The sequence below is a fragment of the Xenopus tropicalis genome, chromosome 5 (genome assembly GCF_000004195.4).
Source record: "Xenopus tropicalis strain Nigerian chromosome 5, UCB_Xtro_10.0, whole genome shotgun sequence".
Classification (NCBI taxonomy): domain Eukaryota; kingdom Metazoa; phylum Chordata; class Amphibia; order Anura; family Pipidae; genus Xenopus; species Xenopus tropicalis.
Genome location: NC_030681.2, coordinates 28,032,262 through 28,055,985, shown reverse-complemented (window position 1 = coordinate 28,055,985; position 23,724 = coordinate 28,032,262). Strand labels below are relative to the sequence as shown.

At 40.4% G+C, this 23,724-nt stretch overlaps 1 protein-coding gene across 3 annotated transcripts in view; it reads left to right on the top strand.

Moving 5' to 3' along the window:
• Positions 1-3,363: 3,363 nt before the first annotated feature.
• Positions 3,364-23,724, top strand: part of tasp1 (taspase 1) — a 119,301-nt gene continuing 98,940 nt past the window's right edge. Inside the window, exons 1-4 of one of the 3 annotated variants that reach the window (XM_012962750.2) lie at positions 3,364-3,481; positions 12,881-13,069; positions 15,589-15,656; positions 18,710-18,778. In XM_012962750.2, the coding sequence (XP_012818204.1) occupies positions 12,925-13,069; positions 15,589-15,656; positions 18,710-18,778 (282 nt within the window). In that variant the 5' untranslated portion in view covers positions 3,364-3,481; positions 12,881-12,924. 3 annotated transcript variants of the gene reach the window in all.

Here is a 23,724-nt window from a genome sequence, read left to right as displayed (position 1 = left end):
AGGTCTTGGCATGACATACGCTTCTAATCTGGTTCATTAATTGTTTTCTGTGTGTGTGGTCCTCTGTTTAGAATATGGAGAATATGGGGAATTGCCATGCTCTCAGGATGGAAGTGTCATGGAAGACAAAGAAAGTATGTGTATTTAATGATAAAACAAAAACAACATCTGTTGTAACTATTTTAGCATCTCAGTCAACGTCAGCATCAGCCCCACTACAGTTGGATTACAGCATATATTTGTGATGGGCAAATCACAAAGTCCTGTTTTGCTTCACTGAAAATTTTGCTAAAATGTCAAACCACGCAACTTTTTTTTTAACACTGAAGTCTATGGCCATTTTCCGTAGCAAAACCTGCAGAAAAATGTTGCTAATCACTAGTATCATACCACCTAAAGTTTTACAACTTTAAAGGGCCAGTAACACCTTTTAAAAACTCCCTGCCAATAAATGTAACATACCCCATATTGTCGATTTATTGGATTCCATGGTGTATCCATTTACGTGGGGTTGATAGAGGCTACAGTGCATTTTTGGACAGGCCAAAAGACATTGTCCACACATTTACCTTCCTTGATCGCCTCCAACATCAACTTGTGTGTTTATGCTGTACATTGCTGGTCCCTGTACAGTGACACCACCATATAAAACTACAATACCCAGGATGCAATTATAGACAGAAGTTCCGTTTTCTATTCCTCTTTGCTGACCCTGAACCATACCCCACAACATTTTGAAAAAGGGACAAAAATAAATGCTGCGTGCAGCACAGCAAATTTTTTGACCACGCCCATTTTTGCTCCCACACCCTCTAAATACCACTCCCATTTGACTAAATTTGGCAGGTTATTTCAAGTTTGAACACATTTCTGGGGGTTTGGGGGTCCTGTTTTATGTGTTTTGCTGAAAAAGGTGAAATTGCCCTTTAATCAGCAAGTCTCAGTTCCCCCAAGAGACCTGTTTAGCTTATTAGTTACAATTGTATTTCAGTGCAGGGGGGCTTTTTACCTTTCTGGGCTCTCTGCCCAAAGCCCACTTATTTAATTAAAAGAGAGAAAGAATGTATCTAAGTGCAGGTGACGCACGTTACTATTTCTGGGCTCTCTGCCAAAAGCTACTTTTAATTAAATTTGTATATTTTTTTGCTTCAGTGCAGGAGATCAGAGGGAAATGAGGGACTTTTCAGTAAGGCTGCTGGCAGAAAAGGTGTAGGGCGGATATTTTCGGCAAGTGGAAAAGCGCTTGCTGAAAATGCCTCCTACATGTGCCTGCACCCGAATGAATTGAATACGCTCGGGGGCAGGCACATGTAGCCGATATCCGCCGAAGATATGAAGTCTCGCATTTTTTGGCGGATATCGGCTACATGTGCCTGCACCCGAGCGTATTCCATTCATTTTTTCCACTTGACGAGAATATCCCCCCTACGCCTTGTCTGGCATTAGCCTAAGAATCAAGGACTGCGGGTTGAGCTGTCAAAAGAGAGACTGTCCAGCGAAAATCGGTACAGTTGGGAGGGATGCCTGAAACTGCAAAACTACTATAACCTGCATGGACTGGGCACAGAGGGCAGGGAAACATCAGTCCTCCCAGTAACTGGAGAGGGGGCGCAGGGATGGGTAGTGATTATACGCTTTATAAAGGCATATTTTCCCATGTCTATTTTTATTCTTTAGAAATGTTTTTCATTGTGCGTATTGGACTATTTTTGGGCTACTTTCAAAGTGGCTTTTGGCTAGTTTTGGGCTGGTTTTAGAACTGACTTTAGCTGGTTTGGAAAAATAAATCTGGCAACCCTGATCAAGGATGAAGTCACCTCCAGTTAATAAACACATCCCATAGTTTTGCAACGCGGCTATCACCAGATCGCCATATAGCATACCCCCCGACTGTCCCGCTTTTCAGCGGGACAGTCCCGCTTTTCATGGTGCATCCCGCTGTCCTGGATAGTTCAATGAATGTCCCCCATTGCGGGACATTCATTGAACTATCCAGCACAGCGGGATGCGCTGGCTGGAGCCGGACGTTCAGACTTCCCCGGCGGCTTTACTCGTTATGCGGGTCCTTATACAGCGCGACAGGCCCTTTTATAAGGTTGCGCCTGTGGGTACGTGTGACATCATTACGCACGGGCGCAACCTTATAAAAGGGCCTGTCGCCGCCGCACAAGGAGAGGAGCCGCATGACGAAGGAGGAGCTCCTGTGGGGGGTAATGTGTATGGGGGGGCTACTGTGTATAGGGGGCACTGTGTATGGGGGGGCTACTGTGTATAGGGGGCACTGTGTATGGGGGGGGCTACTGTGTATAGGGGGCACTGTGTATGGGGGGGCTACTGTGTATAGGGGGCACTGTGTATGGGGGGCTACTGTGTATAGGGGGCACTGTGTATGGGGGGATACTGTGTATAGGGCACTGTGTATAGGGCACTGTGTATGGGGGGCTACTGTGTATAGGGGGCACTGTGTATGGGGGGATACTGTGTATAGGGCACTGTGTATGGGGGGATACTGTGTATAGGGGCACTGTGTATGGGGGGATACTGTGTATAGGGGCACTGTGTATGGGGGCACTGTGTATGGGAGGCTACTGTGTATGGGGGTACTGTGTATGGGGGGCAAAACTGGTACATAGTTAGAACTCACTTATAACTGACTGCCTTCTCTCTATACTTGTATTTTAATGTAGGAGTTGCTATATTGTTTTCCTTAGGTAGAACAGTATGAGGGTATAGCACATTTGCGTCTGATCCCGCCATTTCATCTATATAAAAGGAGTATTTTTTTTTAATGGGGGTGTGGTAATTGGGGCGTGGCCACAAAAGTGGGCGTGGTCAAAAATTTGCCGCACTGCGCACGCCAAAACTTTTTGTCCCTCTTTTCATTTTTCAAATGTTGGGAGGTATGCCATATAGTAAGTATATATGTCCAGTGGAACTAGAAGCGTGACTTCTACAATACATACAGTATTTATTTTAAAGAGCGGTTAAAGTAATAACGTTACTTAATGAAATTACTTAAAAAGGATTTTCTTATAAAAATATTTCTATTACTGTCCCTTTAATGAAAGCCAAAATAAACACACGCAAAACAGCAGCAGAATTCAGCTCCCCATAATGCTACACCCACCACCGTTCAAGTTCCACAACCCCTTTCTTCCCTGTATTTATTTATCTTTCGCCCTATACTTTTTTCTCCCGCCCCTGCACAATTTGACTTCATTAATCTTGGATTTTTGACTATCAAGTTTTCCTCCTACATCCCTTCTCTCTCCGCCCCCAGGGGCACTACGTGCGTGTCACGGCGCTTCTATACGTGCGTGTCACGGCGCTTCCAGACGTCCTGCGTGACGTCACGATCTCGCGAGATGAGGCGTGTGACGCCGGGATTAGCTTGCCGGCAGCAGCCGAGGAGCTGGACATTTAAAAGGCGTTGCGGGACATTTAAACAGCGATCCGGGACTGCGGGCGGCACTGTTGGGCGGTATGTCATAGGGTAACCAGGATACGAAGCAAATCGGCAAAGTAGTTTCATCTTATTAGGCAATACAGATAGAACTCATAGGAACACTTATTCATTGCGCTGAAGTTCTTATTCCATTGCCACTAATAAATAAAGGTAGAGTTGTGAATAAATGAGCCAAGTTACTAATTCATTGAACATAAATCATTGGGTCTCACAGCGTTGTGGATAGTTATGCAACATAAAGACCTTTCCATAGTTTCTCCCTATAGCAGATAGAGATGTTGGTAGTTTGGGGGTAACTTTATGTAACAGATTTAAAGGAAAATTAAACCATAAAAACGAGTATGGGGAGAAATGCCAGCAATACTGAATGCACCAGCTTAAAGCTGCAGCATTGTTACTGTAGTAATGGTCCAGGCCTTGTTAGAAGTGTCAGTGACACTGCACATGCTCCATGTGTTCTGAGCGGCTGTTCTAAAGCTGAGGTTAGGGGTCTTTGCAAATTATCAAGCAGAAAATGAAGTTTGCATGTCATATAAGCTGATTTTACAGAGCGCATTATTAAATTCTAATGCAGAGTGCGCTAAGTTGCCATGTAATGAGATTGTGGATTGTTTATTAATCAGCCTTATATTGTGACATTTATATTCCATATATATAGTATATTATGCCATTTATATTCTATATATACAGTATATTATGCCATTTATACTCTATATATACAGTATATTGTGACATTTATATTCTATATATACAGTATAATGTGACATTTATATTCTATATATACAGTATATTATGCCATTTATATTCTATATATACAGTATATTGTGACATTTATATTCTATATATACAGTATAATGTGACATTTATATTCTATATATACAGTATAATGTGACATTTATATTCTATATATACAGTATAATGTGACATTTATATTCTATATATACAGTATATTATGCCATTTATACTCTATATATACAGTATATTGTGACATTTATATTCTATATATACAGTATATTATGCCATTTATACTCTATATATACAGTATATTGTGCCATTTATATTCTATATATACAGTATAATGTGACATTTATATTCTATATATACAGTATATTATGCCATTTATATTCTATATATACAGTATATTGTGACATTTATATTCTATATATACAGTATAATGTGACATTTATATTCTATATATACAGTATAATGTGACATTTATATTCTATATATACAGTATAATGTGACATTTATATTCTATATATACAGTATATTATGCCATTTATACTCTATATATACAGTATATTGTGACATTTATATTCTATATATACAGTATATTATGCCATTTATACTCTATATATACAGTATATTGTGCCATTTATATTCTATATATACAGTATAATGTGACATTTATATTCTATATATACAGTATATTGTGCCATTTATATTCTATATATACAGTATATTGTGAGTGGGTCCCTAAGCTCAGTAAGTGACAGCAGCACAGAGCATGTGCAGGGAATCAGCAGAAAAGAAGATGGGGGGGCTACTGGGGCATCTTTGGAGGAACAAATCTTCACTTCTAAAGGCTGTGGTTGCCTTGGGCTGGTATATAAACATAAAACATAATGTGCTATATTTCTGCTCTATTTATTTTTTAAGCTTTAGTTCTCCTTTAAAAAAGGATTAAAGGAACAGTAACACTAAAAAATGAAAGAGCTTTAAAGTAATAAAAATATAATGCATTGTTGCCCTGCACTGGTAAAACTGGTGTGTTTGCTACAGTAACACTACTATAATTTATATAATAAGCTGCTGTGTAGCCACGGGGGCAGCCATTAAAGCTGGAGAAAAGGCACAGGTTACATAGCAGATAACAGATAAGCTTTGTAGAATACAATAGTGTTTTATCTGTTATCTGCTATGTGCCTGTGCCTTTTCTCCTTTGAATGGCTGCCTCCATGGCTACACAGCAGCTTATTTATATAAATTATAGTAGACTTTCTGAAGTAAACACACAACTTTTACCAGTGCAGGGCAGCAGCACATTATATTTTAGTTACTTTTATACACTTTCATTTTTTGGTGTTACTGTTCCTTTAAGCAGTGATTAGGGTGTAGGCTTGCCACTTGTCCCGTTTTGACCCTTGAAAAATGGGGCTGTATTGGTCAAAACCCTCTGCCTTTAGTTCTCCTTTAAAAAAGTATTACTCAGTGATCAGGGTGTAGGGTTGGACCTGTTCGGTTTTGACCCGGACAGCTCGTTTTTCAAGGGGCTGTCCAGATCAAAACCCTCTGCCCAGTTTTCAAAAATTCTAAAAAAAAAATGGGCAAAAATTCTCCAAATTGCGTTCAGGGGATGAAATAACCCTGCCTCTGACGTCATCATGTGGCCACAAAATGTCAATGTGTGATGATGTTGCGTGATGACCTCAGCGGTTTGCGTGATGATATTGGCGACGAGCGGCGTTGACATCATTGTGCATGCAATAGAATAGAACCCGGCAAAGGTGGCAACCCTGTCAGGGTGAGGGCACCTAAATCGAACCATGGTTTTCATATACATACAGTGTTACATTAGGATGCCATGCACTGGCACTGCAAATCATTTTGCAGAGCTGTCAACCCTAGGTAGAAAATGTTTCACGCTATCTGAAAGTGACATCAACACGCATGCAAAATTGATCGTTGAAGCCAAAGAATTGCTGCTCGTATAATGTTATCGAAGTAGCTGCACTCGTACTGAAAGACTTTTAACAGGGTGCTATATATTTAGCAAACAGCATAGCACATACTAGTCTGTTAATAAAAATTAATAAATAGTGTTTTATTTTTGAACCAATGTTTCATTCCCTAAGGGGAATTAAAGTCAGGTTTATATTAAACTCCCTTTTTTTCTTTTTTAAAAGAGCTGTTTGTCTAAACTATTTATTAATTTGTTTTGAAATGGAGCCAAGCAAACACTGTTCTATTTTCATGATGCAATTAAGTAAATAAAAAATAAATAAGAATTGTTAGCTGTATGATTATCCAGAGCCTTTAATATGGGCACAGTAGGTAAGCGTTCATTGAAAATTTCTTACTATAACTGAGGATATTACTACAGTGTCTCTGGCTTGGTGGCAGAGATTGGTCCTCTGAACCCCATCCCCTGGCATTTATAGTTCTAATGCTAGCATTTTATGTTGCCCAGATATAAACAAAATTGTAACTGAATAAAAGTTATTTTGAATTAAAAATGAAACTCATTTTTTTTTTATTATTTAAACCTCCATACCTGTTATAAACGCTAAATCTCAGCTGTAAATTATATATATGGGCACAGCAAATCACTTTCACTTTCTGTTCTGCACTCAGATTTCACTGCCCTCCTGATAGTCTCCCTCTCTCCCCCCCTTTCACGGTCTGTAATTGTGTAGCCTGTGCATGGACACTAAGTCCCCTGTTTTGGTGCATAAACAAGATTTTGGGATTATTTGAACCTTAGTCCACAAATAGCTTTCCCATCAGCAATCATGTAAATCACCAGTGGGAAACAGTTTGTTTTTCTGAAGTTGCCCCATGGGGAAACTCATTCTAATTTAGCAAACAAGGTTACAGAGTAAAACAGGATTATTGGGCCCTACTCACAAGAATTTACATCACAGAATTTTTTTGCATGCCAAAACTTGGTGCTTGAATTTTTTTTCTTTAAATACCTCCCAACATTTGAAAAATGTAAAGAGGGACAAAAACAGATACTGCGCGTTGTGCTGTGGATTTTTTTTGGATATGCCCATTTTTGTGACCACGCCCCCTTAAATACCACTCCCATTTTACAAAATGTGAATACATTTTTGGAGGGGTCTCGTTTTATGTGTTATTACAGTTTAGCTACTGAAGCTGAAATTGCCCTTTAAACTGCAAGTTTTAGTTCCCCTAAGAGACCTGTTTAGCTTATTAGTTACAACTGTATCTAAGTGCAGGTGTTGCCTGTTGAGTTTTCTGGGCTCTCTGCCAAAAGCCTACTTATTAAATTTAGTTTGAGAAGCTTTGTATTTATTTTTTTTTTTAGTGTTCAGTGCAGGGGATCAAAGGGAAATGAGGGACTTTTAAGTAATAATCCGGGACTGCGGACTGAGCTGTTAAAATCGGGACTGTCCCACTGGATGGTTAGAAGGTATGCAGTAGCGGTGTAAAATAATGGTGTAAAATCTGCTGATTGGATGGTGTAAAATAAAACACACTCTTTCAACATTTTATTTTAAACAGCTTTTTACGCTATTTGTGGCGTTAATCATTATTTGATAAAGTCCTCAAGTAAAACTGACTTCATATCAGAAATAACAGAAACATGAATATTTTTTATTTAAAATAATAGGCAACCCAAGCACTATTCATGCAGCTTATGTTAAAAAGGGCTGTATAATGCCACTTTCTATGTATATTTCACTTTGTTTCATATGTTTGGTGCCCATATGCTGACAGCACAGTCATTGATTGGGCAACTTTGAAACTTTTACTTCCTGCTGTTTAGGGAACAATAGAAAGGTGGCCACACTGTATATTACCCATGGTGCACTATAGGTCTATTTGTCCAGCAGGCCAGTCCGTTGGATGCCATACAGACTATGCCAGTATATGGCCACCTTTATTCAGTTTGGATTTGGAAGGTGTGAAATAATATAGCAGATTTGTAATTAAAGGCTTTTATTTCTTTTTCTAATACCTGCTGCTCCCTGACCTTGGTGCTGACATCTATGTGACCCTCTTTATAATCAATCATTAATGTTCTTTACCTGTATAGTTGGTGCTTAAACATTCTATTTAAAGCCAGAATTCTTATAAAAATGACACTCTTTTCTACCCCCAGATGTTTTTACTATGAAATCCTTTATGTATGTTTGTTTTACTAAAATGCAGGCAGTTTGTAGTTAAGGTGAAACTTGCCTTTTCCAGATCCATGATTGCTTATATTAAAAATAATGAGCATGCTTATGTGCTGTGGTTTCCTTTTGATGTGGCCCTTTTCATGGTGGGTTCAATCTGAGGAGGAAATGAGGATCTTGAATAAAAAAAAAACCTTACTCTAGTACAAGCCTCAATTAACACAGTTCAGGGGCATATTATATCTGTATGTATTATTGTATTTTGCATAGTATATTCATGCGGAAAGTCTTTAGTGTTTAAGTATCATTTACATTTTTGTCTGTGTGTAGCTTTGTGTGCAACTCATAGGCTGAAATTACATCTGAACAACATGAAATATTACTGTATATTGACCTCACAATTACTTTCCTCTTGGTAAAAAAGACATAGGATTGCAAGGATAGTAACTGTTTACCATTAAAAAAAACAGAGCTTTAAGTGGACCTGTCGCCTTAAGAAATAATTCCAAATGGTTTTCTATTGTGTTTGTCAAGCAAAATGAACTTTACTTACACTATATAAATTATTTTAATCTTATTTTCTTCAGCCTTGGAATTCACAATTGCATTAAGCAGGCAGGGGCCATTTTGTGGACACAAAGCAGGCATCAAAGCGGCATTGCATCCTGCCTATATTTTGTTTCTGTGCCAGTATAGGGGGACCTGATACCCATATCCATGCACTGGTTACATAATTACATGGTGAGGAGGGAGGGGGAATGTAAGGAGTGCAACAACATCTAAAAAGTTCTGAATTGAAAGTGAAAGTAACTCTCTGCCCCATAGAGGCGGGGCAGGCAATATATGATTGACAGCTGGGATTTTTAAATGCTTTTATAATGGGTCTGGATGTGGTAATAAAAAAATGATTTTGGGTTTCATGTTTAATTTGAAAAGGGCTTTTATTATACAGCTTTTTATGTCTGGTGACGGGACCACTTTAAAGGGATAGTGACATCTTTAAAGTTTCAACAGGAATGTGCCACTATGACAAGTCCGGTGCCACCTTAGGCGCCAGACCTAACTGCATCCCCGAGCTTGTGGAAGTCATGTCTCACTTTGCGTGACGTCACTTCCGCTATATGTAACACCACTTCCTCTACTTGTGATGTCGCTTCTGCCGCAATGTACCTGGTGAACCCTTACTCCCAGCTCAGCCAGCGGAGTTACACAGGTCTGTGGCAACAGCTGGGGAGATTATTTCAGACGAGGCGTCTGGGGTATATTTTTGGCAAGCCGAAAATAGCGCCATCCGCCTCCTACCTGTGCCTGCACCCGAATGAATGGAATACGCTCGGGTGCAGGCACATGTAGCCGATATCCGCCAAAAAATGCGAGACTTCATATCTTCGGCGGATATCGGCTACATATGCCTGCACCCAAGTGTATTCCATTCATCATATTTTTTTCAAAAGTTTACAACTTTTGTGTATTTTCTGCAATATTTTTGTGACTTTGTGACAATTTGCACAACAGTTTGTGCGACAGAATCATATTGTCGCAACAAGTACGAAAGTTTCGTATTCATTCAAGCTTTGGTATCGTGACTTTCCTTGGGCCGGGTTGGAGCTGCAGAGTGCCATTGAGCCCTATGGGAGACTTTCCTTGGGCCGGGTTGGAGCTGCAGAGTGCCATTGAGTCCTATGGGAGACTTTCCTTGGGCCGGGTTGGAGCTGCAGAGTGCCATTGAGCCCTATGGGAGGCTTTCCTTGGGCCGGGTTGGAGCTGCAGAGTGCCATTGAGCCCTATGGGAGACTTTCCTTGGGCCGGGTTGGAGCTGCAGAGTGCCATTGAGCCCTATGGGAGACTTTCCTTGGGCCGGGTTGGAGCTGCAGAGTGCCATTGAGCCCTATGGGAGACTTTCCTTGGGCCGGGTTGGAGCTGCAGAGTGCCATTGAGCCCTATGGGAGACTTTCCTTGGGCCGGGTTGGAGCTGCAGAGTGCCATTGAGCCCTATGTGAGACTTTCCTTGGGCCGGGTTGGAGCTGCAGAGTGCCATTGAGCCCTATGGGAGACTTTCCTTGGGCTGGGTTGGAGCTGCAGAGTGCCATTGAGCCCTATGGGAGACTTTCCTTGGGCCGGGTTGGAGCTGCAGAGTGCCATTGAGCCCTATGGGAGACATTCCTTGGGCCGGGTTGGAGCTGCAGAGTGCCATTGAGCCCTATGGGAGACTTTCCTTGGGCCAGGTTGGAGCTGCAGAGTGCCATTGAGCCCTATGGGAGACTTTCCTTGGGTCAGGTTGGAGCTGCAGAGTGCCATTGAGCCCTATGGGAGACTTTCCTTGGGCCGGGTTGGAGCTGCAGAGTGCCATTGAGCCCTATGGGAGACTTTCCTTGGGTCAGGTTGGAGCTGCAGAGTGCCATTGAGCCCTATGGGAGACTTTCCTTGGGCCAGGTTGGAGCTGCAGAGTGCCATTGAGCCCTATGGGAGACTTTCCTTGGGCCAGGTTGGAGCTGCAGAGTGCCATTGAGCCCTATGGGAGACTTTCCTTGGGCCGGGTTGGAGCTGCAGAGTGCCATTGAGCCCTATGGGAGACTTTCCTTGGGCCGGGTTGGAGCTGCAGAGTGCCATTGAGCCCTATGGCTTTGCATTGAAGGTTCAAAGTCAGAAAGGTTTTTCTGCCATTTACGATCGGATCGCTATTCGCAAATGATCGTTTCAATATGTAAATTTCGGATCATAAGTACAAAATCTTCGCATTCAAGCAAATTGAATTTTCGTGACTTTTGCAATCATCAGAAATCATCGGATTTCGTGATTCGGATTCGTACGTTAATGAATGTGCCCCTATGTAACACAATTCTGTTTAAAATTGAACATGTCACTATCCCTTTAAAGGACATGTCAACCCCAGTTATATATAAATGTAGTTGCTATCCAAAGCAGCATTTTCTTAACCCCTGGTTATGTATTTTTTAAACAGTGTTGCAAAGGTTAGTCTGTCTGACTTACATAGTTACATATGGTTGAAAAAAGACCAGAGTCCATCAAGTTCAACCCTTCCAAGTGGACCCAGCACACACAACCTATACTGACCTATCTATCCACTCACATACAGACCCATACTGACCTATCTATCCACTCACATACAGACCCATACTGACCTATCTATCCACTCACATACAGACCCACACTGACCTATCTATCCACTCACATACAGACCCATACTGAACTATCTATACACTCACATACAGACCCATACTGACCTATCTATCCACTCACATACAGACCCATACTGACCTATCTATACACTCACATACAGACCCATACTGACCTATCAATGCACTCACATACAGACCCATACTGACCTATCTATACACTCACATACAGACCCCTACTGACCTATCTATCCACTCACATACAGACCCATACTGACCTATCTATACACTCACATACAGACCCATACTGACCTATCTATCCACTCACATACAGACCCACACTGACCTATCTATCCACTCACATACAGACCCATACTGACCTATCTATACACTCACATACAGACCCATACTGACCTATCTATACACTCACATACAGACCCACACTGACCTATCTATACACTCACATACAGACCCACACTGACCTATCTATACACTCACATACAGACCCATACTGACCTATCTATACATTCATATATATAAACCCATACTGACCTATCTATACACTCACATACATATACACACCAACATCAATACTAACTGTAGATATTAGTATGACAATAGCCTTGGATACTATGCTTGCTCAAGCATCTGCCATTACAACATCACTAGGAAGGGCATTCCCCAACCTCACTGTCCTTACCGTGAAAAACCCCATACACTGCTTCAAATGAAAGTTTTGTTCCTCTAATCTAAAGTGAGGGGGCCTCTGGTGCGCTGATCATTTTTGTGGGAAAAAAGAACACCCTCCATCTGTCTATAATCCCCTCCTGTGTTACATTGTTTCAGAAGTCAGAGCCACCAGGGCAGAGAATGGAAAAAGATAGCAATAATAGGTACAGATAACCTACAACTATTAGAAATTTATAATGAATGTATATTGCAAATTAGCTTAAAATTATTAGCCAAAATTTTACTTTTGGGGTTGACATGCCCTTTAAACTAAAGGCTAAAGATATAAAAAATTCCCACAGTGTCATAAATGCTCTTCACATGTTTGTTTAATTGAACATAAAATGACAGATGGACACTGATTTGGTTAAAGATCATATTGTAGAGTTTACTTGCTCACAAAATTGTCTCACCGCTTAGCACAACGTATTTGTTTGATTTTATGTTTCACACAGTTTGCAGAATTGGCGCCTCCTGACACACATCTGTTGTTTCCATTAATAAGTGTAAAATGAACGTATTTACTTGAATGTAAAGCTTTATAATTTTTTTGCCATTTTTCTGCCAATGCAGGTGATTCGTGAAAAGAAATATTGTATGAATTTCCTTTTTTCTGAAATATATATTTATATTTATATTCTGATTCTGGTTAGTAATTCTTGATTACTATTTTTGCCTTTAAGGATGTTCATTACCAAGAAAGCAATGGTAACTTTGCTAGAACATCATGGAGAAGGCGCTCAATTCATCAGAAATATTGCCTTCTAAATCATCTCAGGTACTGAGCAGAAATGAGGCAGAATCTTCCAAAGAGGGAGACAACAGCAAAAGACAATGGGAAAAACGGGTTGGCTTCGTATTGGTGCATGCAGGTAAATTAGCTACCATTGTAATAACTTACTTAGCCTTAATGACATAGATCATTTTATAAGTCTAGTAGAGGACTGGTCTACAAGTTCTGCCACAGTTGCTCTGAGTCTGTCTGGGGTGTGAGCGAGGCTCACCAGGACTGCTACCCCAGAGCCCCCCGAATGCCTGCTCACCCACCCCCCCATGTGTTTTCCTTATACACACATGGTCTTGGTCAGATTTTGATTGACACTTAGGTCTAATACGTCATTTAGGGGGGCTCCCTTTCCTAGCAGATGTTTTCAAGCTAACTTAAATAACCAACTAAAGCACAAACAAAAGCTAACAAAATAACTGACTCCAGCACACATCTTGTATGCAGAGATACAGGGTTTCCATCAGAGCCATTATTTTGAAAGAGTGAGCTCTAATACATGTTCTAGGCAGAACCCCCCCGTTTTGTTAACACACCCATGCCCATTATAAAGACATTTAAAAATCCCAGCTGTCAATCATATATTGCCTTCCTCGCCTCTATGGTTTAAGCATGGACGCGGAGCCGACACTTACATTTTCCATTCAGCACTCACTTTCCCCCTCCCTCCTCACCATCTAACCGTATATTTTCCGTCTCATTCTGTACTCATTCTGTATGGACCTTGCTTTGTGTGTGAGGCATTATTGAGCTGTAACAAGAAAGAGGCTTCCCATAAATTAGGAAACTCATAAGTGGCAAGAATGTCATTGTTAGTTTGCTGCCTTAAAGGGATACTGTCATGATTTTTATGTTATACTTTTTATTTCTAAATTACACTGCTGTCTTGCTACCTTCCAGTTGTTCTGCTAGGGGTAGGGGTGATATTACTCCAATGTGCAGCTCAGCAGTGTAACTGAAGTTTATCAGAGAACAGGTCACATGGCTGTGGCACCCTGGGATATGAAGTATATGGCTAGCCCCATTTGAAATTTCAAAACTAAATTTACAAAAAAATCTGTGTTTTTGAAAAACAGATTTCAGTGCAGGATTCTGCTGGAAGCTCTATTTACTGATGTGTTTTGAAAAAACACATGCTTTCCCATAACCGTATTCTTTTAAGTTTTGCTTTCAACGAAACCAGAAGCCATATCCCAAATTATGGAAAATAGCCCTAGACCTTTTATACCTCCCCTGACAAACTTTACCATCAACATTATACATGGCAGGTAGGTTTCTAGATTTTTGTCGGAATGTCAGATGGTGAAATGTACAACTTTTTCCATGTCCCTATAAGCTAAAACTCTGTTTACATTTTTTCTCCAGCCTATCAGGGCATCACAACACTTCCCATGCCCATAATGATGCATCTCCAGCAACTAATATTTTTGGGCTGGGGAAAGAAGTAAAAAGAAGACAGCTGGCCAGTGTTTTTAGTTTTACAACTCAATTGCTATCTAATAGGAATGTGCCTGCTGGCTTGTCAGTTTATTTTTTATTACTGTAACCATGAATAGTTAGAAAAAGGATTGATAATTGTTCTACTATCAAAAAAGGCTCTTAAATCTATAATGTGCTGCAGATAATGTTCTCAGAGTTGGTCGTCTGGACCCCCTACAGTAAGAGACTTCTATAATTGTTACAGACAGAATACTGTGCTCATCAATCATTGGGGCAGATCAGCCCACATAAGGCTAAGAAAACTCTAGATTTTTGTCAGTGGAGGTCTTTAGATCTGTAAATGTTAGACCTTTACCCTAAAGGAGAAATAATTTTAAAATCGATGGGAATACGATTTAGGCTTTGTCATTTTAGTGCACGTGAACATCTAGGCAGCATTAATAGTGCGTAATATATATGAAATTATTATTACTGTTTGTACTGCATGTATACTTTAAAATGTTACTATACATGGTTTCTTCATTATATACATTGAGTGGGCTTTTGTTCCTTGCAGCAGATCGTAGGCTAATGTCCCACGGGGAGATTTAGTCGCTGAGATTTTTATAAAGCAAATTCCAGCGACTGGTCACTCGTCTTTTCCTTACACGTTTCGTTTTCGTGCGGTACTTATGACTAAGTACTGTTGGGGTACGAAACGCGCAAGGCCACGTGTTTTGGGGTTTGAATGTTTTTAATAAGGATTTTCAAATAAAAATTAGATTTTTTCCTTTTGAACTTTTTAATTTCTTGTTAAGTTTGGGATACATTTGGTAAATTGTTTGATTTGCTCTTTAATCTGGGGGCTGTCCCCCAATTACTTTGGCCCTGTTTGACTGGCCATTGGGGATCCTCTTTTTTGATTAAGTGTAAATTAGGGCTTCTTCAGACACTATAGGCCACTTGAATACATTGCTTATTATTGCTGTTATTATGCAAGTGGCAGTGTATTAGCCTCAGAGGAGTCACTGATAGGTTGGAAAGTACCTTTGGGGACACACAAGCTTTGCAAATGAACATTATTCTGCATGAGTTCTGTGCATAAAGATTATCCTTGGTAGAACAGTGGCATTTCATAGCAACCTGCATAAGCTTTTGCTGTAAATTATTTGTTTCCCTCTCATTTAGGTGCAGGTTATCACTCGGAATCAAAAGCAAAAGAGTATAAACATGTCTGTAAGCGGGCATGTAAAAAGGTAGGTGTGATTCTTGTTCGGATACATCAAGCTTCTGCCTGTTTTTTAAAGGAAAACTATACCCCCAAACAATGTAGGTTTCTATAAAAATATATTGCATAAACAAGCTCATATGTAAAACCCTGCTTCATCTAAATAAACCATTTTCATAAAAATTTACTTTTTTAGTAGTATGTGCTATTGGATAATCCTAAATAGAAAATTGCCATTTTAAGAATTAAGGGCCGCCCCCTGGGATCATAGGATTCACAGTGCACACAAACAAACCAAGGGCACACATACATGCTAGGCCCCATCAGCCAATTTATAGACCGAGTTCTGCCTTTTACTTCCACACTACTACCTGTTCCAGTTAGAGCTGCATTATTTCTGGTCATGTGATCTTTGAGGGAGCACCCACTAAATTAAATAGTGGATCAAGAGGAAGGATGCAAAAGGGCAATATTTACTGATATATATTCCAGTTTGGCGAGATTCTTATAGGTCACCTAACATAATATAAACTGTCTGTTGGTTGAGTATTCATTCTGGGGGTATAGTTTCCTTAGCTGCACCAAAACCAAACCTTCGTTCGAGCGCTTTGTTATTTAAATATATATTGTCATGTACAATACCTAAAATTATAAGTGAAGTGTAAGGGCTTTAATAAAAACATGTATTGGTTGTCATTATGAAATTATATAATAAAAAATATGAATTCCACTCATGTGAACGCTTATTTGATAATTTATTCCTTCCCTTACAGTGCAGTTTTAACTTTCTTGTAATGGCACTAAAGGGGTGAGGTTCTCGTGCAGTGAAAGAACTCTTGGGGTTTTTGTGTTATTCACTGGTTCTTTGTAATTCAAATTGCACACTCACGCCAAAGCATGACACAGAACAGAAATATGTGGTTCTATTTTGTCAAGGAGTTTATATATCAGTGTACCCGTCTGATTTTTAAAGAGAGAAAATAACAGTCTCCTGCTGTGTTCTTGTTTTACAACAGTGTGTTTATTACATAACCTATATGTTGGCGAGCCTGTGCCAGCTGACTTGGATTAGGGAGAATGCATCATTGACTGGTCCATGTATAATACATAGCAGCTAATTGAGCTTTAAGGGAAGTCTAGATGCTGGCTGCAGTCTGAGCTTTGCAATGTCTGAACCTTTCTCTTGTTCCAGAAGCCAGAGAAATGTACGCTTAGTGAATGAGGAGACAGATATGGCACAACACACATTCCAGGGAATAGTAAAATGAAGCTGGGGAAGGATTTTGTAATGAGTAAAGGCTTTTTACTAGACTGGCCAATCTTTTTTTTTTAAGGCAATATTTCCTGTTCTTAGTCACAGATGTGTGAGTAGTTTGACCTTCGTGCTTTAGTATGATCCACACATCGTTTCATAGTTTTCTGATAACTTCCAAGTGAATCATTCTTTGATGTGACCGTGCCAGAGGTTTAAGAATGCCTTTTATGCCTGGAAGACCACTCTTCCATTCCAGTACCGAATATTTTTGTTCTGCCTTAATAGGCTGTTCATTTCTGGTTTTTACATTGTTTTCAAGAAATTCATTGGTTAAGATTTTCTCTTTATTTGTTAGTCTGCCACTAACATCATCTTATAAATGTCACAAATTAACTTTTATAACAATAATATTACTGCAAAATACAGTCCAGTGCCTTGTGTGAGTTTTCTCCAGGTACTATAGGGCCCCAGTGTGTGAATGTGATAGGAGCCTTACATTGGAAGCTTCACTGGCACAGGGCCTGATGTGAATGATGTTGAATCTCTGTAAAGTGCTGCAGTATATGTCGGCGCTATATAACTAAAGGATAATAAAGATAATGTCATCACTTCTAAATTAATAGGATTATTGTATGCTGAACTAAAATTAAAGTATGTAATTCTGTTCCAAGGTTTTTGACCTATTTTTAAGACAATAGGCTGCCTACCTTATTAATCACCTCATATTTCTAAATATTACTTTTTTTTTTGTCCAAAGCAGCCACTAATATGATCTAATAGGTTATTCATGTACGAAAGTATACTGGTCTTCTCTTTACATCCTTTTTAAGGTTTATAGCCCATTCATTTCTCAGTGCCTTCTGATACTTTAGTTTACAGTAGCGGGGAAATGTGTACCATTTCTAATGAATAGAGACATTTTTAAAAAGTCAACACTATGAGTAAATACACAGGTGGTAAGTTCCCTTTCTGCATGAAACATGGCGTCTTAAAATTCTCAATTTGCTGAATTGACAAGAACCATCTAGGGAGAGAGTGTGAGAGGTTCGGCAATAACTTGCTTTGGACTTCCATTTCTAATGAAGCCATAGTTCAGGTGTAGGATCTGTTATCTGCAAGCCCATTATCCAGAAAGCTCTGAATTGCAGGAAGGTCATCTCCCATTGACTCCGTTTTAATCAAATAATTCAAACTTTTGAAACATATTTAATTTCTCTCTACAATAAGGAAACAGTACCTTGTACTTAATCTCAACCAACATATAATTAATCCTTATTGGAGGCAATGCAATCCTATCGGGTATGGAGATCTAAAGTACAGAAAGACCACAGGTACTATGAAAGAAATACATATTTTTAATTTAGTTCTTTAAATTTTAGGTTATAACATGTTTAGTTTACTATTTAATTATATAGAACAACATATACAATCTGATTGGGTTTATTGTTTAAATGTTTGTTAGTAGACTTAAAGATCCAAATAACAGTAAGACCTCTTATCTGAAAAACCCCAGGGCCCAGGCAATACAGATAATACAGCCTATATCCCATACCATATTATAACTCAAAACATCACAAAGTTCTATGAATGTATTTTACTTGTTATTCATGTTTGTTATTGTATAATCTACACTGTATGCTGTCAGTAGGAGGATGCTGTTATTTACCATAAAGTTGCTTTTGCAATAGAGAAAAATGTTTTCACTAGAAATCATTATCACTACTGTATTTTGTGCTCGGATATGAATGCTCACATTATTTTGCTTGCAATATTTCTTTCAAATCTGCTTTCTTTTTTTTGCTTTCTTTTTATTTGTTCTTAAACAGGCTATAGAAAAGTTACAAGCTGGTGATCTTGCAACTGATGCAGTAACTGCTGCTCTGGTTGAGTTGGAGGTATGTGCCACTGGTTACACATGTTTCACAGAAAGATATACTGTAACATTTGCATTCCTGGAGCTATGCTTTATTCTGTTAATTGGTAAACAACATCACAATCTAATGCATTTAGATCTTTAATTAATTTCATTATTGGAAATGTATTCCTTATATATATATATTTATTGTATTTATTTATTATAACACTTGTCCTCCCTGTGTGTAATTTTGTATTTTGTACGATTGTACAGCGCTGCGTACTGCGCTTTATAAATAAAGTTATACATACATACATGACTGAACGGTTAGCTTGAGGATGACTTAATATCTTTAATAGATTTTCCTTATCTTTTAAGGGTGCAGTCCAGTTCAGATTAGAAGTTGTTTTTAAATCTTTTGATTCAAAAAATGTTATAAATGAAAGATTTGCATAAAGTTTATATTTCTGCAAGGAGTTGTCAGTGTTAATGGAAAGGTGACTTTAGACTCTGGAGTACTCATCAGCTTAATGGATGGATAGCATGCAAGTGTCCATACATGGTATGGCAGGGGTCCACAAACTTTATTTTTAATAAAAGACGGAGAGCAACGCAAGCATGAAAAATGTTTTTAGGGTGTGACCAATAACAGCTGTTATTGGTTATTTGCCAGCCCAATGTGGACTGGCAGGCTACAGGAGGCTTTGATTGTCAGTACACATGGGGGCTGATTTACTAATCCACGAACGGTCCGAAGGCGTCCGAATGTATTTTTTTCGTAATGATTCGTATTTTGCGATTTTTTTCGTAAATTGTCACGACTTTTTCGTAGCCATTACGACTGTTTCACAAAATGTTGCAACTTTTTCGTAGCGCTACAACTTGCGCGAATTGTCGCAACTTTTTCATAGCCTTCGCGCCGAGTACGAAAGTTTTGGATTCATTCAAGCTTCAGTATCGTGACTTTTCTTGGGCCAGGTTGGAGCTGCAGAGTGCCATTGAGCCCTATGGGAGACTTTCCTTGGGCCAGGTTAGAGCTGCAGAGTGCCATTGAGCCCTATGGGAGACTTTCCTTGGGCCGGGTTGGAGCTGCAGAGTGCCATTGAGCCCTATGGGAGACTTTCCTTGGGCCGGGTTGGAGCTGCAGAGTGCCATTGAGCCCTATGGGAGACTTTCCTTGGGCCAGGTTGGAGCTGCAGAGTGCCATTGAGCCCTATGGGAGACTTTCCTTGGGCCGGGTTGGAGCGGCAGAGTGCCATTGAGCCCTATGGGAGACTTTCCTTGGGCCGGGTTGGAGCTGCAGAGTGCCATTGAGCCCTATGGGAGACTTTCCTTGGGCCAGGTTGGAGCTGCAGAGTGCCATTGAGCCCTATGGGAGACTTTCCTTGGGCCGGGTTAGAGCTGCAGAGTGCCATTGAGCCCTATGGGAGACTTTCCTTGGGCCGGGTTGGAGCTGCAGAGTGCCATTGAGCCCTATGGGAGACTTTCCTTGGGCCGGGTTGGAGCTGCAGAGTGCCATTGAGCCCTATGGGAGACTTTCCTTGGGCCGGGTTGGAGCTGCAGAGTGCCATTGAGCCCTATGGGAGACTTTCCTTGGGCCGGGTTGGAGCTGCAGAGTGCCATTGGGCCCTATGGGAGACTTTCCTTGGGCCGGGTTAGAGCTGCAGAGTGCCATTGAGCCCTATGGGAGACTTTCCTTGGGCCGGGTTGGAGCTGCAGAGTGCCATTGAGTCCTATAGGACAAAATCATGTAAAGTCTGAAAGTTTTGCCCGCCGGTTACGAGCGCTCAATACGAAAAAGTCGCGACAATGTACGAGCAAACCGTAACGGCTATGAAAAAGTCACGACAATTTACGATAAAGTCGTAACGCAGACAAAAAAATCGCAAAAAATACGAAAAAGTCGCAAAATGTTCGTTTCCAATCCGAATTTTTCCCATTCGAATTCGTGGATTAGTAAATCAGCCCCCAAGTCTTCATGCCTCAAATTCAAAATTGAACACCTGCTTTGAGGCCACTGGCGCAACATCAAATGTCTAGATGACAGCCCAATCAAAACTGCTGTACCCTTCTGACTGACAAACCAATATTGTGTGGGGAAAATAAATGATTTTTGTGCGATTCTGTTGGTACTTGAATGGCCAGCTTAAATCTTAATGAATGGGAAACTTTCTTTGTGAATCAATTACTGAAGTACTTTGAAAGCAGGAAGACTGACTAGTACGCCATAATTAGTTCAAATTAAAGAGCTTTGTTACAGTTATAGTTGACTTCTTGTTGAGCAAAAAAAAAAACAGAAAACCCCAATACATAATATATTTAGTTACTCTTTATGTGGGGCTTTGTCTTGCCTGCGAAAAAAGTAGACTAGAAGATATTGTTTATTACGGTGAAAGGTAAGTGTAATGTGATTCATAGATGGACCACAGAGGAGTTTGCAAGTATTTGGAACTCTTTGCTTTATCCCTTGAGGATATTTGATGTTTAACATTCTTTCCACTTGGAAAAAAAAAAGAAACAGATTTGAACAAAATTTGTAAGTGTTCAAGTCACGCTTTTTGTGGATGGCGCAACTGTTGGGAGCTTCAGTTAGCAGGCAATACCACCACAGAGCAGTGGTGCCAGTAATCATTTAGGTACAGAGTGTGCCCATAAGGGAACACACAATATGATGGAAAGCAGGTTCTTTCAGAAAACAAGTGAAAAAACCCTCAATGCCAGGAAGTACTTAGCCATGCTGCCAACGTTTGCAATACAATACTACTTGATTCTGCTGGAATTCATTAGGTGCTCCCTCCAAGTCTTGCTTCCAAGACCTCTAAAAAGATGTAAAATGCAGGAATTATTGTCATTGGTCCCGAATGTCCCAGGAACACTTGGTACTTGGATATCATAGTTAAAGGCTGGGTACTTATTCAGTAAATGAAGTAAGGCCTTGTTTCTCAAATCCTTCTCTAATGTCTGAATCAAGGCCATTTTAGCTTTGAAGATGTGACTGTTGAGTACTGGATTGCAGAAAAAATCATGACAAAGGCCACAAAAGCACATCACTGAGAATTTACATGGTGTGAAAGATTAAAATTACATTTCTTGATGTTTTCTTTACTCAAAATACAGCAACCCAACTCCACTGTATGATTGAGCTTCCGATGTCTCTGTATAGGTCCCTGGTAAGGCCTCACCTTGAGTATGCAGTGCAGTTTTGGGCTCCAGTCCTTAAAGGAAAAAGAAAGGTAAAGTCACTTGGGGGTGCCAAAATGTTAAGCACCCCCAAGTGACTTTAACCGCCTACCTTTTACCCCGGGCTGGTGCCGCTGTCAGGAGAAAATAGCACCAGCCCGGGGTAGCTGCCTGCGCTTCCTCCTTCCGGCTTCGCTGCGCGCGCATGCGCAGTAGAGTGAAAAGCCGAACTTAAACATTTAAGTCGGCTTTTTCGCTCTACTGTGCATGCCCGGCCACCGGCAGTTTAGGAAGTGGAAGGCGGAAGGAGGAAGTGCTGCGCTCCAGGTGCCCCGGGCTGGTGCTATTTTCTCCGAACAGGGGCACCAGCCCGGGGTACAAGGTAAGCGGTTAAAGTCACTTGGGGGTGCTTAACATTTTGGCACCCCCAAGTGACTTTGCCTTTCCTTCCCCTTTAAGAAGGATATTAATGAGCTGGAGAGAGTGCAGAGACTGCAACTAAACTGGTAAAGGGGATGGAAGATTTAAACTATGAGGTTAGACTGTCGAGGTTGGGGTTGTTTTCTCTGGAAAAAAAGGTCCTTGCGAGGGGACATGATTACTCTGTACAAGTACATTAGAGCGGATTATAGGCAGATAGGGGGTGTTCTTTTTTTTTGCCCCATAAAAATGATCACCGCACCAGAGGCCACCCTTTTAAATTATAGGAATGGAACTTCCATTTGAAGCAGGGTAGGTGGTTTTTCACGGTGCAGTTGGGGAATGCCCTTCCTAGTGGTGATGTGATGGCAGATTCTGTTAATGCCTATAAGAGGGGCCTGGATGAGTTCTTGAACAAGCATAGTATCCAAGGCTATTGTGATACTAAAATCAATATTGATGTTGGTATATATAGTTTATGTATGTGAGTGTATAGATGGGTCGGTATTGGTCTATGTGTGTGTGCTGGGGTTCACTTGGAAGGCTTAAACTTGAAGGATTTTGGTCTTTTTTCAACCAAAGGAAAGTCATTTTGGCATTTTACTGCCAATAGATTCGCCACATTAGTGCCACCTAGAACACTATATTTATTCTGCAGAAAGCATTGCCATACCTGAGGAAAGAGCCCTAGAAGCTTTCTCAGCTGCCATTTTAAGTAGCTTCCTGCTTGCAGCTTTAGTCTTGGTAGCTCAAATTACTCATTCCTAAGGGCGAGGGGGGTGAGTGATGAATTCTTATGGGAGGGAGAGGGGAGAGAGCAGCCCAGACTCTGGCCCCAGGAATGAAGGATTTTTCTGAGAGAGGAAGTCAGATACCCAAGAACATGTTTACAAATAAGTAGACAAGAAATCCTGTCTTTTCATAGAGGACTCAGTGCAGCGTTTCTGTGAGTGCTTATGGCTGTATTAACATAGACCTTTCTGATAAAGCTTACTTAGTTTTTACCTTTCCTTCTCCTTTAACTATGAAACTATGTATGTCTATAATATAACACAGGCCTTTTCTATAACACTGTCTATGTTATATATATTTTCTATGCTTGAGGAAGTGCAGCCCAGCACTAGATGCATAGATGGGTATTGTAATTATTGATAACACGACCTTTCACTTTATGATAGCTATGCCCCTTGGAACTTCAGGGGGCCCATTTACTAACCCACGAATCCGAATTGGAAAAATTCTGATTGGAAAACAAACATTTTGCGACTTTTTTTGTATTTTTTGCGATTTTTTCGTCGCTGTTACGATTTGCTCGTATCTTGTCGCGACTTTTTCGTATTGAGCGCTCGTAACTTTCAGACTTCCATAGGACTCAATGGCACCCTG